Source organism: Chinchilla lanigera, unplaced genomic scaffold, assembly GCF_000276665.1.
Source record: "Chinchilla lanigera isolate Chin_1 unplaced genomic scaffold, ChiLan1.0 scaffold00047, whole genome shotgun sequence".
NCBI classification, from domain to species: domain Eukaryota; kingdom Metazoa; phylum Chordata; class Mammalia; order Rodentia; family Chinchillidae; genus Chinchilla; species Chinchilla lanigera.
The window spans coordinates 467402-485646 of NW_004955448.1; the positions used below are offsets into that span (position 1 = coordinate 467402).

The following is an 18245-nucleotide window of genomic DNA, read 5'->3' on the forward strand; positions in this document are numbered from 1 at the left end:
TTTGGAGTTCCTGTTAAAATTAGAAATGTTGGTTACAACCTGATGCATATTTCCACTGCTTTTTTTCTTCATTGTCATTCAGCAAAGAGATCAGGTCAGGTCGTGTCAGATCTCCTATATATCCACATCCACTCATTTTTAATCAAAACATGGTGCTATAATTTTATCTTTAATTATAATGTTTGTATATTATATCTTTTTGTGTGTATATTTGATTTTGATTTCTTTTGGCTGACAGACTTTTTCTTCTTTGTTCTTGCTCATCAAAGGAATTAGCAGCAAAAGTGGTTCAGATGTTTCATGTAGCTGAGCCAAAACAGTTGCCCCATATTCTCTGTAGTCCGTCTATGAGGAATGTGCATCCCTCTACTGCCTTGAGCTATCTAAAGAAGCTGGATACCTGTGGATTCTCCTCGGTTTTAGTGACACTACTCAAATCAGCTCTGGCTCTGAAGATGGGAGATCTTGACACACATAGAAGTGAAATGAAAAGTCATTCAGAGGTACGGTGCTCTGCCTGGTGTCAGCAGCAGGAGGATAGAGGAGGCTGGCATCCAGATGAGTGTCGGCTGTTTGTAGCTCATGCTCTCTTAACTGTAATGGGCAGCCAACTTAATATTAGAAGGGAAGTGATCCACATAGGACTTCAGATCTGGAAAATGAAAAAGTAAGACTGATAAATGGCACCAGTGGATTGTCAAAGATCTTTCAACTTCGTGTGAAGTACATTGGGCACACTCTGATCAGTACTGGAGAATATATAGGGTCTCTGTGCCCAGAACCAACAGTCTGATCTGGCATGAGAAGTATGGTGCATTCACTGAAGAGAGAGCAAAGTGATGCATATTCAAGTGTAGCAAAGGGAGTGTTGCCTGTGAGCCTTATTAGATGACTAGTAGATATCACAGGTAACTTCACAGAAGATTGGACATTTGAGTGCTATATCAAAGGAAGATAGGTCCTTGGAAAAGAAATCATTTAGGGGCATGAGGCAAAGATATTAATCATTTAAGGAAAGAAAATTGAAAGTAATATTGTCTGAGCTTTTATTGTATCTCAGGGCTGTTCGAGGACCTTTGCATATGTTATCTTCTTTAATTCTTCTAGCAGTGCTATGAGGTGGATATCATTATGACTGTTACACAGATGAGGCAGCTAAAACCCCGAGAGCTTAACTGGTCCATGATCACAGTTGTCAAGTAGAAAAGCCAGAAGGGAGCCAAGTAGCTTGGCTTTCAGAATCTGTGCCCTATACTGTTGTTTTTGTTGCCTAAATATGGTCACATATCTCCAGTAAAACAGTGGTTCTAAAATAAGAGCTGAAGTGCTTTATTATTTTACAAGTGATATGTTTTATTATAATGAGAATATGTCAGTATTGGGGCATCTTCTGCTTTGAAGAGTAGAATCCTAGAAAAAAAATTGATTTTCTTTCTGTAAGTTTGTAAGTTCCATAAATTTGAAAAAAAAAAAAACAAAAACCCTTTTGTGGGGTGTCTACAAAAATTTTGTAGACATCCAAGTCTGTCTACAGGGCCAGGGATATAGTTCAGTGGTACAGCGCCTGGCTGGCAAACACAAGGTCCCGAGTTCAATTCCCGGTACCAAAAAAAAAAACACAAAGCTGTCTATAAAAATCGAGCATCTTGATGTTTACTTAAATGTTCATAACTTCTGTAAGACAGCTAATGATATCTTGCTTGGGATTCATGAACTAGTCTTTATAAAAAAATACGATTTAACCAAATTGTTAATAGCTTAACCCTGAATCCCAAATGCAGGAGGATATACCTGCAAGAGGAAAATCTGAATGCAGTGTACACTTTTCTAAATTTGTTTTTTATCTGAAGATGAAGTTGGTATGTGGTTTCATTCTGGAACCTCGGCTACTGGTTCAGCAGAGGAAGGGGCAGATTGTTCCAACAGAGCTTGCAGTTCACTTGAAAGAGACCCAGCCTAGATTGCTTGTGGCTGCAGTCCTGGGTTTACAGAAGAACAACAAAATTGGAATTGAAGAGGCAGATTCTTTTTTTAAGGTTTGTCACATTAAAATTGTAATATTTCTGGGTGGCTTGACAAAAATCAATGGAGAATGAGAGAAAGGAGAAAAACGAAGAAAAAAGGAAGGGAAAAAATACCTATGTATACAGAAGGAGAGCTGAGATAACTGTACAGCTGAAGTCCAATGGTTTATTGAAAGAACAGTTAATGCCTAATTTTTTTTCTTTTTGACCAATTCTGCATGCTTCTCTCTGGTGGTCTGAGCAGCTAAATTGAAGACAGCAGTATGCAATATGGCAACCCCGGGTGAATTCCTACCATCTTACCTTCTGAAGCTCTGTCTCATTTCTAATGTTTTTTTTGTTTTTATTTTTTATTCTCTTTCATGGTTTGATCAGTCTTGCATTCTAACATCTGGTAATCTGAGCAGCTTCATTGAGGATAGCAGTATGTAAATATAACAGCAACTGTTAATTCCTATCATTTTGTTCTGAAACCCTGTATCATCTATATTGTTTGTGCTTTGTTTTGTTTTTGTCTGTGTTTTTGGTATTTGGCTCTTTTTTTATTGGGTTCTTTTTTTTTGGCTCTGCTTTTTATTTGGTTCTTTTTTATCATTCTCTTTAAAATTAAAAAAAAATGGGAAGACAGGGAGAAAAATTAGTGAGATTATCATTTGTTTATTGAAAAAACTGACTTATACCTAATCAGTTTGTAACATGAAAGTACAAATAAAGAATATTTCTGGAGAAACTTCATTCATGCAATCATGCAACCAGCAAACTCTTCCTTGTTAAGGTGTCTAAATTTGTTTCTGCCATGGCACTGAAGCGTTACTTGCATGACCCACATGATGGTGTGGTATTCAGTCTAGCTGTGATTTGATCTGTGCTGTATTTATTTGAGACACAAAGGGCTTGTTTCTGTTTTCAAGGTGCTCTGTGGTAGAGATGAAGATACGATTCCTCAGCTCTTGGTAGACTTTTGGGAAGCGCAGCTGGTGGCCTGTCTCCCAGATGTGGTGCTTCAGGAGCTGTGTTGCAAGCTCATATCACAGTACATCTGGAGATTATCTAAGAGGCAACTTCCTGATACCATACCTTTGAGAACATCAGAGGATCTGGTAAGATAATGAAATGATATTTTAAATTAAACTCAGACATTGCAAATCTGTCTTGTTGTTAATGAGATGGAATTGAACCTAGTTTTCTGTTACCAGATACCTTATTTAAACTGGAGTTAAAAGTACACCTAATGCTTGTCTATTATCAAAATTGCCCATATTTAAGCAATTTTAAGTTCTGAAGAATGCCCCACATTTCTGCTGTATGCTCATTCACAGTAATGGTACCTCAGTAGTCAAAGCATATGAAAAGGACACCACCAAGTCTGTACTTTCTTAGCACAGGCTCGATAAGTAGAACAGGAGAGAAGAGACCACTACCACCCTTCATGCCAAATTGAAGTGGAACTTTTGAAGGCTGGTTGGCCAGGAGGCGGCCTCCGTGGACATCCATTTCCTGTCAGCTGCACACAAAGGAGCATGCAAGCGACGTGCAATGCTCTGTGGCATTGTATAACCACCTTTTGTACCCTTTTTGCTTCCTTCTCCTCTTCCAGCCCTTTGCCTCTCATGAATGCCATATGCAGTGTGAGCTAACTGACAAGGTTACTGGCTTCTTAAGTAAAGGTTACTCCATGGGAATTGTCTTGAACTTATGGAAGATACTTTGCCTCCCAAATGAAGTAGTATAAATAAAAACTATTTCCAGTATTATTGTTGACTCTTTTTAGTATAATTAGCTTACAAGCAATATAGTTCTTTCTGTTAGAGAATACTTCTTTGGAATGTTTTAAATTTTAAACTGTAAGGAACTATTTAGTGGTTATTACTTGGGGCAGAAACAAGGCTGAACATTTTTCAGGGTAAAACATCTAAAGACTTCCCATCGCTTAGACAGTGTATACTTAACTCGGTGACATGGCAGAGGGTTAATGACTGCTTACATTTTGTGAGGAGAAGTTTTGTTGTCATTGTATTTTGTTTATGATAAATTCCTTTTATGTTTTAGATAAATGCCCGTAGTCATTATGGCTTAATCTACCCCTGGGTTCATGTTTTAATATCATCTGATTCCTTAGCTGATAAAAATTATACAGAAGACCTTTCAAAATTACAGGTAAGTAAAGTGCTGTGTTTTGATGTAAGTTTGGTAAAAATCAAGTGTTCCGTTAATCTATAATGTATCATTTTGGGAGAAAGTATGTTAGGCATACTCAAGCGCTTTGGTAGAAACAGCTGCTTCTGCTTGGCACGGCTGGTGGGCGTGTGTGAGCTGAGAGGCTGGTCTCATGGAGGTCAGTGGGCAGGCTGTACCAGGTTATGTGACTTTCAGCATTTTCAGGATGTGTTTGGAAAAACTTTGTGAAATTAAAGTGTGGCAAATGTATAGTGGTGTAAGTTATGTGTGCGTGTGATTAAATGATGTAGACCTTTAAACCAACCCAACTACGTATTACTGGTTGTGTCCTAGAAGAAGACAGGTTGAAGTAGCCAGTTTATCTGGTGTCTTCTACAAAAGATTTTCAAAAAGTAATGAAGCACCATTAGAGAATTTAGATCATCCTGTAGAAATCCTGATCATAACAAATGTTTTCCACTGAAAATGAGAAATTGGACTTGGTGGATCATGCTTGCCTTAATTGTGCATATGATTTTATTTAATGTAATTCAGTGACCCAAGGACTGACTATCATTCCTTCATTTGTTTTGTTTGGTCTGCCCAATATAGCTGACAGCATAAAAATTAGAATTTTGTAATAAGACTTGTGATTTTCAAGGTACTCAAAATATGCAGTAGAACTGGTAACTCAAGACCTTCATTGCTTCTGAGACCTGAGCGCTGGCGCTGACCAGGGTCCCCGCTTGAGCAGTTCCTGCTTTCTTATCTGCACAGCTGTTGTTTGCTGTCATCTAGCCCAGAGGCTGAGGGACTCGTATCTGTTTTTCTTATACCCAACTGCCTTTATGCTTTTTCATTCTCTGCTTAGGCTTCTGAGTTTGTAATCCCTGATTTAAACTTTAGCAGCATTACTGCTTCTGCAACCAGATGCCAAATTGGAGATGAGAGTTGGGGTTAAAAGCCTAAGAGGTCTTGTTGCTTAGACTCAGTTTCCAGACAGGATTGTATTGTCCTCAGGGCTAGAGTTGTTAATATTTCTTTGACAAATCACCAGTAGGGATTCTTGTTATTTAATATCCTTATGCTGCACATGCTTCTAAGGGCTTAGCTTTAGGTGTTTTCATTTTACAAATATTGTTTGAGCATGGGACTATAAATCTGGTGGACAGCACCAGGTTCTGTCCCTTCTTCCAGAACATACATAGTAATGACACATTGAAAATTATTACAAGTGCCATTTCACATTTCCACTGTGAAGTTTTAAAGCATAATCATTGCTTGAAAAAGTACTATTTAGTGATCTTTTAAAATCCATTTTATTGGGAGGCTGAGGCAGAAGGACCATTGTGAGTTTGAGGCCAGCCTGGGTTACAAAGTGAGTTCAAGCACAGCCTGAACTGCATAGTGAGACCCTGTCTCAAAAAGACAAAAAATAAATAAAATTTAAAAATCCATTTTAAAGTTTTTAAAAAGGATACGTTTTCCCTGAGAATCTTTTTTACCTCTGCCTTCTTCCTTTCCAGTATTATTCCAGTAGATCAAGGGGAGATATAGAAATAATCTATTAAATTTCATGAAAGAATAGATACTAACCTTACTCTCCTGGCTATTCCTTGGTACTTTGGAATAAAATGATCATGCTGACTGTGATTGGATAGTTTATGTTCCATGTCCTCCTGTAAGTCTGAGAACATGCTGTAGCAAAAAAGATACAGGGAGAAGAAACTAAGCAATGACATCTGTCCTACAGGTGAAAGAGAAAATAGAGATTGTTTTTGTGTAGAATGAATACTATTATATATAAATTAAAGTAAAATGCTAGTAAAGTTGCTTACCAGTAAAACTTTACTGGTAAAGTTCTACATACTTAAATAGTAGCTGCTCCTTGTCATTCAGCTTGAGGTAAAGAATTTTGGTACAAATGACCAGGCTGTAAACAACAGTGTTGGTTTTTTTTAATGTTAATTTTTTGGCTATTTATGTAGTACATGTTCATAGAAAATTTGGAAAATACAGAAAAGTATGAAAAGAAAACAAAAAATGGGCTTTGTCCTTCCATCCAGTGAGCTAATCTGTTTCAAATGTAGTCTTCTTCCAGACATATTTCTATATGTGCATATATCTACATGGTTATTATGAAAGTGATCATGCTCTGAATATAACTTGGCATCACAATTTTTTACTTCTCATTTTATCACATTTTCTTTTAACTAGTCTTTGAAAATGTAATTTTGATGACTATTATGTCCCATCATATGAATGAATTATAATTTATTTAACTCATCCTTGTTTGAACATTTAAACTACTTCTGATTTTTCAATATTATTAATATTCTTGTGCTGAACATTGGAGATAAATCTTGGACTACCACATGTTATTTCTTTAGGATAGGATTCAGAAGAACTGTTTTAATTTGTAGTCTATCCAAAGTAAATGGAATTGTTTTTAAATATTGCTCCTATTAAACAGATCTCTCTTTCTTTAAACTAGAGGTAGATTCAATATTATTTAATACTCCAGTTCTCTTAGATTTGTTTAGAAGAAAAGGACCATTTGTATGTGTTCTAAAATTGTAGATTTTTCTTTGGAGAGTGAAGATTGGTATAATTTAAATGTATGCTGTACATGTGTATTTTAGTTTTTCACATGCCTCATGCCCTGACCTGTCACTCTTCTGTTCATAGTCTCTTATATGTGGTCCTTCGTTTGACATAGCTTCCATTATTCCCTTCTTGGAGCCACTCTCAGAAGACACTGTTGCTGGCCTCAGTGTCCATGTTCTGTGTCGTACCCGTTTGAAAGAGTATGAACAGTGCATAGACACACTGTTAGAGAGATGCCCAGAGGCCGTCATTCCGTATGCTAATCATGAGCTGAAAGAAGAGAACCGGGTATGCTTTTTGGATTATGTTTCTGGGCTTGTTCAGTGACCATCAGATTTGATAATCCTGTTACTTTATTTGTAAAATCAGGACAAGTTATGCCTGTCCAACTTTACAAAGCTGTGTAGATCCAGTGAGTATATGCTTAATGTTACATGTTTTGAGTACTGTTAATGCTATTAAAATGCATAGTAATGATATGTTACCATCTTTAAAAAAACACTGTTTGCAGATTGTGTTAGCTTTCCCGTTACTGCATCTCTGATTTCCTGGGGTTTCCACTGTACCTTCAGTTTTACTCTCAGAGAGTCATGCAGCGTCCTATCAAAGACTCCTTGCATGACCTCCCAGCCCTTTCTTTGGAATCTGGGTGGAAGTCTCCATGACCCACAGCTCTTGCATTCTGCACACCAGTAAAACTAGAATCATATGATGATGCCAAGGTCTGCTCAAAGCAGGGGCAGTAACCAGGTTCCCTTAGCCCATGACAGGACAGCCTCTAAGTGCCTGGATATCTGAGCACTGTGAAATGAGTTCTGGGGAGCCAGTTCCCTGGGGGGTTTCTCTTGAGCAGGGATCCCAGGGATTCTTCTCAAATCAAAAGTTGACACTTTCGTACCCTAAACCTACATTTCAAGGCATCTATCTTACTGTCCCCATACAAAGTACTTAGGTTCTTTTTAATGGTACTAATCTTTTTAGCAACTACCAGTCCAACTTTAGCTTCAGCTTTTGTTACACGTGCTTCCTTTTGAGCCAGAATTTAAGATTTTTCAAATTTTTCTGATCTACTTTTTGCTTCTGATTCTCTCTGACTAAAAGTCTGACTAAAACGAGCCAGCAGTACTCATACTACAGCCTAAACATTAGCCTGTCCTGAAGTTTCCTGTCCTCTATCAGTTAGTCTGCCGCCTTACTCTCAGTCTCCCACAAAGTCTGAAGACGTGGATGAACTAGAGACAAAATTTTTGCCAGAGTATAACACACATGGTCTGTAGTAAACTACTCACAAAAAAGTCCTTGTTTGATACTGAAAACTCTTGGCCTTTACAGATTGTTCTACTAAGCTGTGACTAGAATTGCCCATCAGGCTGTGCTTACACCATTTTAGGCTTTCTTTAACCCTCTTCTTCAAACTGCTGTACAAACCAGTTCTAAAGGATTCTGGATGACACAGTCCAGTTAAAGCAATAAGCCCACTTCTTAAGTACCTGTTTTCTGTATTAGTTAGCTTCCCTGTAGCTGGAACACAAGATCTAACAATCACAGTTTAAAAGAGGAAAGGTTTAATTTGGCTCATGGTTTCCAGGGATTTGGTCCATGATTGGCTGACCCCAAAGCAGTGACATGATGGTAGAAAAGGGATGTGAGAGAATAAAGCTGCTTAGTTTATGGTGGTTGGGAACCAGAGCTGGGGAGCATTGCCAGAGAAGAAAGGTGAGAGACCATATATAGATCTCAAGGTCACACCTCTATGGCCCACCTTGACCCACTCAAAATTGTGTTTATCTAATCTCTTGGGAAGGTCCCAAACCATTCAAGTTGATAGTCCACCTTTACTGTCACAAAGGTGATAACCTAAAAGATTTGGGAAACATACAATATTGGCTGAGTGTGGCAGTGCACACCTGTAATCCCAGCACTGGGGAAGCCGAGGCAGGAGGATTGCTGCCAGCCTAGGCTACAAAGAGTTTGAGGCCAGCCTGGGCTACAAAGAGAGTTTAAGGCCAGCCTGAACTACATAGCAAGACCTTGTCTCAAAGACTAAGTCACACAATATTTTCAGTGTCATGTGGATTTTAGTTTAGAAATTAACAGGTTTTAAACTATAGTCCTTTTTCTTCTTTCCTGCTTACCATTAAGACAGGATAGCAGACATGTATATTTCTTCTTCAAAATAGCCATGTATGTTTGTGTATTACAAGTTACAATCTTTACTTTTGTTTCACTTTAAGCAGAAGACTGGATGCTAATATTACTTCTGTTATAATGAAGTTGAGTGCCTTAACTAAATGATACATTTTTTGCTCTTTGCTTTCTTACATGGTCTTCTCATTGGAGAGCTGAGTATAAAATGCATCAAGCTAAAATTTATTTATATTTTTCTAAGACAGACTCTGTGGTGGAAAAAACTTATACCTGAACTTTGTCAGAGAATAAAGTGTGGTGGAGAGAAATACCAGCTTTACCTGTCATCATTAAAAGGTAAAAGTTTTTTTTGTTGATTATAAATATAAATCTAAATTTTAAACTTTCCAGAGTCTTGCTTTCTCTAATTTTTTATATTATTCTTAAGTGGGATGAAGAGGGCTTACAGAATCATCTGGAGAGCTTATTTTTATCATCTGATGCCCAGATAAGAAAATTCTTTTGTCTTTTCTGGTCATAGAGCTGACACTCTTTTAAAGTAATCTTTTCAAGCACTTAACAGATTATCACAGGCATAGTAACTCACAGCTTCAATATTTTAAACATTTTTGTATCCATTATGATAATTACCTTAATTATGATAATTACCTTACATGAATAAATTATCTCAATGCTTAATTTACTTCCTGTGGGAATTTATTAAGATTATGAGTATTAAGCATAATTGTAGATATTGAAGAATAAGCTCATTTATTTGTTTATTTTTGGACCCAGGAATTGAACTCAGGACCTTGCACTTGCCAGGCAGGCTCTGTGCCACTGAGCTATATCCCTGCCCTGATAAGTTCTTTAAGAATTTAAAAAAGTTGAAAGTCTCTGAATTGTAGGGTTTTTTTTTTTAACAGCGTAGGTAGTTATTTGAATTTTCATAATTCTTAGTCATTTACCAACCTGTTTCTTTTTTGGTACCGGGAATCAAACTCACAACCTTGTGCTTGCCACGCAGGCACTGTGCTGCTGAGCTATATCCCAGGCCCTCATTTACCAATCTTAATAGATACATCATTTTCATTTTCTATACTGTTGTGTGTTAATATTGTTAGTTAATTGTTGTCGTGGTTACATTCATTTCAGCACACATTAAATGTTAGACATTGGCAGTGTTGGGAGGAATTCTGTTTTCCAGTTGAGATAATAGGTTTTTAAATATTAGGCAGAGTCAGTGGCCATTGACGAACTTGAGTTCCATTTCTCAGAGATCTTCCCATTAGTAGCTATAGTACATTGAGAGAAGAGCCCAGGATGGGAGTCTGGAGAATTGGAACTGAGTTCCAGGTCTGCCAATTACTGAAAAACCTAGAATCAGCCAGTTTTTTTTTCCATATGTTTGAATTAAAGAGGTGTTCAGGACTCATTGTAGAGTAAAACATTGGGCAAAAAAAGAAGGTAAGATTGGAGGTGTTGGTTAGGAACATAAAATATGTTTAAGAACTTGAATTTCTTATCTTTAATACATTTCTCAACCTTTGCAGTTTGGCAGTTGGAAAACTGCCTATGTATGAAGCAGTTTCCTGTTTTACAATGTTAAATGGCATCTTTGACTTCTACTGGCTAGTAGCACTGCCCAAGTTATGACAGAAATGTTTCCATGTGTCCCCTAGGGGGAAAATTGTCTTAGCTGAGAACCACTGCACTAATGTGAAATGGATTAGTGGATGGCTTATTTGTTAAAGGAAGTGTTTGTTACTGCTTTTGTAATAATGAACTGTGTTTTTAAAAAAGTTGTAATATTATGGTAAATTCCAAAAATAAGATTTAATAAGTCATTTTAAATACCACCAGCTGAACATAGCTATTTTTATCAATTGGTAAATAATTTTTAGACATGGTAAACAATTTTAAACTTGCATATTTAGATTATGGGTCATTCCTGGTTAACATCTAGATTTGTGTAGCTGGTAAGTGAATAGGCAAATTAAAATCTTGTTTAAGCCTTAATTTTCCCAACTGTAAATCAAGCACATTACCTATTACTATAATCTCTTTAGGATTGGGCATAGATTAAATTAATCAAAATCTCAAATGATTTTTGAAGAAATTAAAAGTTATGCACAAAGGTACTATGTCAACTTTTAAATATAAGATATTGACCTTTTTCTAGAAGGTGTAGCCTGTAGTGGCCTTCATTTTTGGGCAAAGAGAAATGGGCAGTGGTGAGATTTCTACTGGCTCTATATACTCAGCACTAGCCCCCAAAGTCAATTTTTTATAATCAGGAAACTATCTAAGGGTCCACATTTAGGTAAGTGCACTCAAGAGGAAACCGCCAGTAAGTCATGCTTTTTTACACAAGTTTTGTACATTAGTCAGTAGTTTTTTAAAATTTAAAGTCCTTTTACATGTCAGATGTACTTTGTATTTTAATTTTCACAGGAACTGTGGAAGCTAGCAGATGTACCAGTACATTATAGATGAGGAAATAGGACTTGGGAGGTGAAATTATTTTTTTTCTTTTTTTTTTTTTTCTTTTTTTTTTTTTTTTTGAGACAGGGCACAGGTAGCAGGCCCTGATGTCTTTGAACTCAGTATGCACCCCAGGCTGGCCTTGAACACATGGTGGTTCTCCTGCCTCAGCCTCCTGAGTGCTAGGATTATAGGCATGCATCACTAAGTCTGGCTGAAATGATTTTCTTAAACTCACTCAACTAGTATGTTATACTGTCTTGGATCCCTTTCCAAGTCTGTCTTATGCCAGAGGTAGGGATATTTTCAATAATAACTGCTGCTGTATTACTAACTTTTCAACAAGATGGTCATTCGTTTGTGTCAAGGGTAATTTAGATTGCTGGATAGCGGACATGACTTAGGGTAGAATTCCTATTGCACTAACTCAGCAAATAGAATAAGTGGGGGGCATACAAGGGTACACAGGGAATAACGTGTGGATAGAGTTGTAAAACCAAATGCATGTTCATTGGGAATGTTGTTCTTAGGTGACACCCTTCTCTTCCTGGGACAGCATATGTATCTATTAAAGAGAGAATCATAAAATGACATAATTATTTTTATAAAAATATTAGAAAAATTCCTTAACATTGAAAATGTTTATTGAAGCACCTTTGCAGTTTAGAAGAAAAGGTAATAGTCCTGAAAATAGATTTGTGCTTATTAATAATACGAAAATTTCATAATAAATGGAACCAGTTTTTGAAAGTTTTACCTAACAGCTAGTGGTTTTTCTCATCCTAGTAAACAGTCTTTATATGTTAGCTACAGTATATTCCTAAAGCAGTATTCAAATGGGTATATTTTTCTTGAGAGAATGGAAGTCTATTGAAAAGTGATCTAGCAGTGAAATAGTAACTCCAGTTTAATACAATAAATTTTATAGGATTCTAGAAAAGCTACAATAAGCTGTTAAAATCATAGTGATCTGTGGAGCGAAGAGGCTGTTTTTTTCTTAGTTCTAATACTTTATTGTCTGAATTAGCTTTTAATTGATGAACTATAATGAAAACTGGATGAAAGATTTTCAATTCTAATCCAAGTTTTCTTTCCCATACACAGAAACATTGTCAGTTGTTGCTGTGGACCTAGAATTAAGAGATTTCTTGAATGTTCTCCCAGAAGATGGCACTGCAGCATTTTTCTTGCCTTATCTTCTTTACTGTAGTCGAAAGAAATCATTGGCATAAAGGTGTAATTTGAAACACACCACAATAGCGTATGAAACTGAATTTTCAAAAACTCAGTGCCAGGTAAAAAATCAAGCCAATGATTTTTTATAAATAATTTCAAGATGCTTATCTTACCAAGTAGTGGGAACTGTTGATTTCTCAATTATAGCCTGAACCCACTTAATTGTACAGAATGTAAAAAAGCTTCAAGATGGAAGACTTCCTCAAAGCAACCCTCTATTTTTAAAGGTAGATACTGACTTTCATTCCAAGAAATACCATCGACTCCGTTGTTGAGGACATAACCCTCATTTTCAGCCCAGGAACACTATTAGGGAACTTCTCCAAGTGTCTAGAATTTTATCTTCTTGATTTTTCCAGATTTCTGTACTAGATTACTTTTCTTTTTAAATGGTTCTCTTTGAGAAAGATGTAAATGTTTTGCTATAGTAAAAGATTTAAGCATTATTTTCTTGTTACTTTTAAAACTCATACTGTGTTTCTCTGTGAATCCAATGAAGCAGAAGTTTACAAAGCTGACTTTGTGTCTTGGCTCCTAATGTGATTTATTGAACACATGTTTTTTTCACCGAAAGCCTTGTTGCCATTTTTTGCTGATATGCACTCTTGGTCTTTCAGCTAGAGTATATGAAAATAAAGAACTATATCATGATATTCACAATGTCTTCCTTTTCAACAACTTGTTGAACAATTTTGAGTCCAAGTTCAGCGCAGTGATATGTCTGTTGAATCCAATTAAAACTGGGGAAGACTTCTAATTGCCTGGTGTCTGACACAACAGTATTTTGGTCTTTCTTCTGGTGGCAACTTCTTAATTTATTATTTTATTATCTAAATTTTTTTGTGTAATGTAATATGTAAATGTAATATGTAAGCATTTTACAGAATGTAATATGAAAGCATTGTTTCTCACCTCTGCGTCTCTCCAGTTCCAGATGCAGTCCTTCAGACCATGTTTCCAAGGGTTCAGAACTCAGATTGGCAGATTTTTGTTTTGTTTTTATTTCACCCCTCTTCCCACGGTTCATTAGGTATGTCAGTAGGATGTTAGAGGGATTGATGGGAAGGTGATGGCTGGAGAGATTCTAATAAATCTTAATATGACCCTTTGAAGACCAGCAGGGCATCTGATCATAGATTTTCTTTCCTAATGCAGTTTTGTAGTGTTCTAATAGTGGTAGTATGAGTGGCTCATATGAATCAATTGTTTTTTTTTTTTTTTAGTTTTTCTCCGGTACCAGGAACCGAACTCACGACCTTGCGCTTGCCAGGCAGGCGCTTTTTGCCGCTGAGCTAAATCCCCAGCCCCTCATATGAATCAATTGTGTTACCTGTTATACAGTTGTTTTTCATGTGTAGTCTGTTATCTTTACATCTGCAAAAAGGTAATGGCATTCCCCCCACAAATGCACAGAGCTATGATTCCAATCTTTTGTTTTTAATGTTGTTTATAACCATTTCAAAGTAAATGTTCCATTCAACACTCACACACATTGTATGAACCATTGTTTTATCGTTTTTCCCACTTATCACCAATTTCTTTCTTTCATCCAGACTTGGTCTCTATAGAAAAAGAAATTTTAAAACCATTATTTAAAGTAGTATATTTTGTATGGTTTAAAAGTTTAGTAAATTGTGCATTAAATGTATTCTAATTTTCAAGTGTTTTTTTGTTTAATCATTCTTAATTTGTTTATATTTTTCTACTTTTTATATGTTTAAAAATCTCTCATTCTAACAAGAGATTTTCCTTTAAGGAAAAATTATTTCCATCCAAGGTTCATATTAATTATAAAAGGAAAAATAGTAAATTTACAGTGGATGAATGTTTCATGTAGCACTGTTGCAAAAGTTCAATCTTAACCATTACTGGAAAAAATCACTCATGTGCCTCCTGACATGGGATACTGAGAAAAATGCATCACTTCTGTGATAGTCTTGCCTAAAACGTGTAGCCTGAGCCTAATCATGAGGAAACTTCAGAAAAAACTCAAATTGAAGGACCTTCCATAAAGTGACTGCCCTGCATTCTTCATATCTGTGAAAGACAAAAGACAAGGTACTGCCTGCCAGGCGTTGTGGGGCACCCCAGTAATCCCAGCACTCTGGGCGTGTGAGGCAGGAGGATGACAAGTTCATACCTGCCTGCACAACTTAGCAAGACTTTGTCACAAAAAATAAATAACCGAAAAAGAGCTAGAGATAAGCATAGCGAGAAGGCCCTCGGTTCAACCCCCATTACAGCAGAATAAACAGAACTGTTCGGAGTAAGGAGATTAAGAGATGTGCCAGCAGTGAGGGGGTGATCTAGAATTTCCTTTCTTCTGTAGTACCTTTTTTTTAAAAAAAAAAGATGATTGGTGAAATTAGAGAAAGATCTGTAGTTTTACAATCATTTTTAATTTCTTGATTCTGCAAATTATATTATGGTTATGTACTGGAATATGCTTATCTTTGGAGAACCTGGGTGTATATAGTTGCACACACAGACACACAAGTGTGTATTCATCAGGAGAGTGGGGAAGGGAGGTAGGGGAGAGAATGAGAAGATAGCTGTGACTGTGCATGAGTTAATACCTGGGCAGGCTGAATGAAGGGCGTTTGAGAATTTGTTTTACTCCTGCAGCTTTTTTGTAAGAATGAAACTAGGTACAAAGAAAGTTTTAAACCTTTAACTTCATTGAGTTAATGTTATTATCACCAAAAAGAGTATTGTGTTACACTTGGGTACTTAGAAATATAAATGTGTAGTCCCCACCTGTAAGAAATTTAAAGCCAAGCAGGCATTTTTTTTCTGTAATTGGTATCTAAAAGTTTATCTGACTGTTGTAGAAAAGCCACAGGTTAGAAATGTACTCTACATTTTCCAAAGTTGGTTTTCTATTCTTCTTTTGGTGAGGGGGATTAAACATTACATTAAATGTGAGACGATACCTACCATTTTTTTCTGTTTTTTCAAATTTTGTCTTTTGTTTTCTTAGTAGAGACAGTTACAGCCTGACACAGAATATTACAAGGTTTTATTTTTCCCTCATCTGCTACAGGTCATGGTAGGCAGGCGCTTTTCTGGGAGTCAGAATTAATGCAGATTTTCTCAAAGCCTTATCCATCTTTGACTTGATTCAGACTGGTTCACTTGGCTCCCCGTTTTTTCATGTATAGTTTCAACTTCTTTTGTCTGTTACTGCATCCTGCAGCCCCAAGCAATAGCTTTCTTCTTTGTAAAAATCAAGTATCTCTGAAAGTTTCTTTCTCTATTACTTATTTATTTGTACTGACAGTTGAACCCAGGGCTTTCTCACTGAGCTGTGTCCCCCACCCTTTTTAAAAATTTTTGAGACAGGGTCTTGTTAAGCTGCCTTGGCTGGGCTTAGATTTATAGTCCTTCTGCCTCAGTTTCCCAGAGTGCTAGGATTATAGGTAATTTTTCCTATTGTGTGTTTTCCTTCACATTTGCTATTTGTGCTACAGTTCTTCTGTGCATCTTTAAAGTAGTCTCTCCTTTCTTGACCAGGCAGTCATCTCCCTCTCCTCCAGGTGTGTACACAGTGCAGGTCTCTTCAGTGCCTGTGTGTGGGATTCGCCTGTGCCGTCATCTCTGCATGCCAAGCCTTTGCACATGTGAATCCCCAGATGCTTCCATGTTCCCTCTAGTAGGATCATATTTTGGTGTGGTTTACCTACAAGTCCTTTAAAGACTATTTGTAGTTTTCATTCTCAGCCTTTTGATTTTTCACATTAGTCAAGTTCCTGGCACTATCACATTCACAGTGGGGCCGTAATTCATATGTCTTGCTGCTGGCAGGGAGCTCTGAAGCACTGGTGGTACATACATGACTGTTAATCATGGTGGCATGGGACACTTGCATCATATAGTACAAGCCACCCAGTGGGACAGTGATGTGTAGCATTGGTGGTTCAAGCCAGTGGGAACATGTTAAACTTTGTGGCTTATTTGCCTTTTCCAGTCTTTGATTATTAGTAACTAGTCTTTGTAATACAAAGGGCTTTAATGGGGGCAGTTTTCATGACAGAAGATTTGTTGTAAGATCCAGGAGCAGAAATTAAATGTCATTTGCACTAAGGATTAATCTTTGAGTGATTTTTAAAATCTTGAAATACATTCATTTCTCTGTTTTCTTCTAATTGTGTATTTCCTCATTTTGATAGGGAAACAGTTGTTTTTATTATGTAACTTTCCTGTTGGATTGGCATTTCCATTTCCAACATTTCTGAACTCAAAGAAGTAATGATCAAAACCTACATGTACAAGGCAGGAATTTCATTCTTTATACATGATCCACAAAAAGATCCTTCATTTTCCTGTATTCTTCAGTGTGCATGCGCGCACACGAGTGTGTGTATGTGTGCGCCTCACATGCTCATGTAGGGGATTGTTGCACAGTTTGGGGACCAGGGAATTTAAATTTATTTTTCCTGGATCTCTCACAAACAGTAATCAATAATGTGTTCCCTTCTCCCTGAAATCATAGAAAGATACTACTCTGCCTGATTGTCAAAAATTATGTTGGTTTGAGATCATATGGTTATTTGGGATTGACCTGGGCTTCTCTTACAAATGAGCTGCTACATTGAAAAAAATTGTTTTCTGTTAAGAAATTGATGTTTTCTGTTAAATTCTAAACACACCTTGAAAGTTGTGGTTTATTGTGATAAATAATATGAAAGTTGTGGTAATATGAAAGTTGTGGTAAATAACGACTACTTTTTATATCAACTTTAGTTATAGTTACACTGCATCAAGTGCTGTCTGTATTAGCTTAAAGACTGCTGGTTCTTTAAGGAAGTGAGCGGTATCCCTTATTGTTTTAACAGAAAAAAATCCCTGTTGGAGGTAGAGAGAAGAAAGCACAACAGCAGATTCACAGATGCTTCATGTTGGGGAAAGTACTTAGGCAACACAGCATCTGAGTCGTATTCATAATACATAAGTCCTAGAATTACTAACGGTATATTCACCTTCATTTGGCAGAACAGTGTAGGTGGTTTCCATCCCGGCGTGAATATGGTCAGTCACGTGACAGTGGAGTAACCAGACTCCAGGTGTCGTTGGCAACATTTCAAGGGTTTGGAATGTTCCAGGGAAAATGTCAAAGACATCAGAACTATAAATGCCCCCGTGCTTAAATTAGAAAAATGACAAATACAATATTTATAAAAGTTCACCCAAATAATAATTCTTAGACTTACTAGCTCAGGGATATTAGAAAAATGGATGTCTCTCTTTTTTTAATGAGTCTGCACATTTCTGTGTAATACAAACAGATAGGAGGTCCTAGTTCCTGCCTTTCCTCTAAGGCTTCAGTACTATGGACTGTCACCTAGTGAGTATAAAGGATAGAAGATCTGATGAGAGTTCTGTAGTTAGGACTACGTACGGCCTTCTGCCCTGTGACTCTGGTTTGCCTCTTTGTCAGAGCACTTGAGCTGCATGGAGGAACTAAACTGTGACCTCCACTTCAGCCCTGTCCTCACTCTTGCAGATCCTGAACTATTTTGTCTGAAACTATGGTGCAGAGAGAATAAAGGGAGCAGAGAAGAGACCCATGGATTTTTTTGGGGCTTTGGACCGGCGACTCACTCCCGGCCT

The 18245-nt window shown here is 36.9% G+C and overlaps 1 protein-coding gene across 4 annotated transcripts in view; it reads right to left on the minus strand.

Annotated features, from left to right (window-relative positions):
- Positions 1 to 2661: 2661 nt before the first annotated feature.
- Positions 2662 to 18245, minus strand: part of Cp (ceruloplasmin (ferroxidase)) — a 52847-nt gene continuing 37263 nt past the window's right edge. Inside the window, exons 18-20 of one of the 4 annotated variants that reach the window (XM_013518624.1) lie at positions 17615 to 17777; positions 5778 to 5928; positions 2662 to 3121 (exon numbers count right to left, since the gene is read on the minus strand). In XM_013518624.1, coding sequence (XP_013374078.1) covers positions 3028 to 3121; positions 5778 to 5928; positions 17615 to 17777 — 408 coding nt within the window. In that variant the 3' untranslated portion in view covers positions 2662 to 3027. Of the gene's footprint in view, positions 3122 to 5777; positions 5929 to 14051; positions 14198 to 17614; positions 17778 to 18245 lie in introns of those variants that run through there. The other 3 variants (XM_005392985.2, XM_005392987.2, XM_005392988.2) reach the window with 3 other exon arrangements.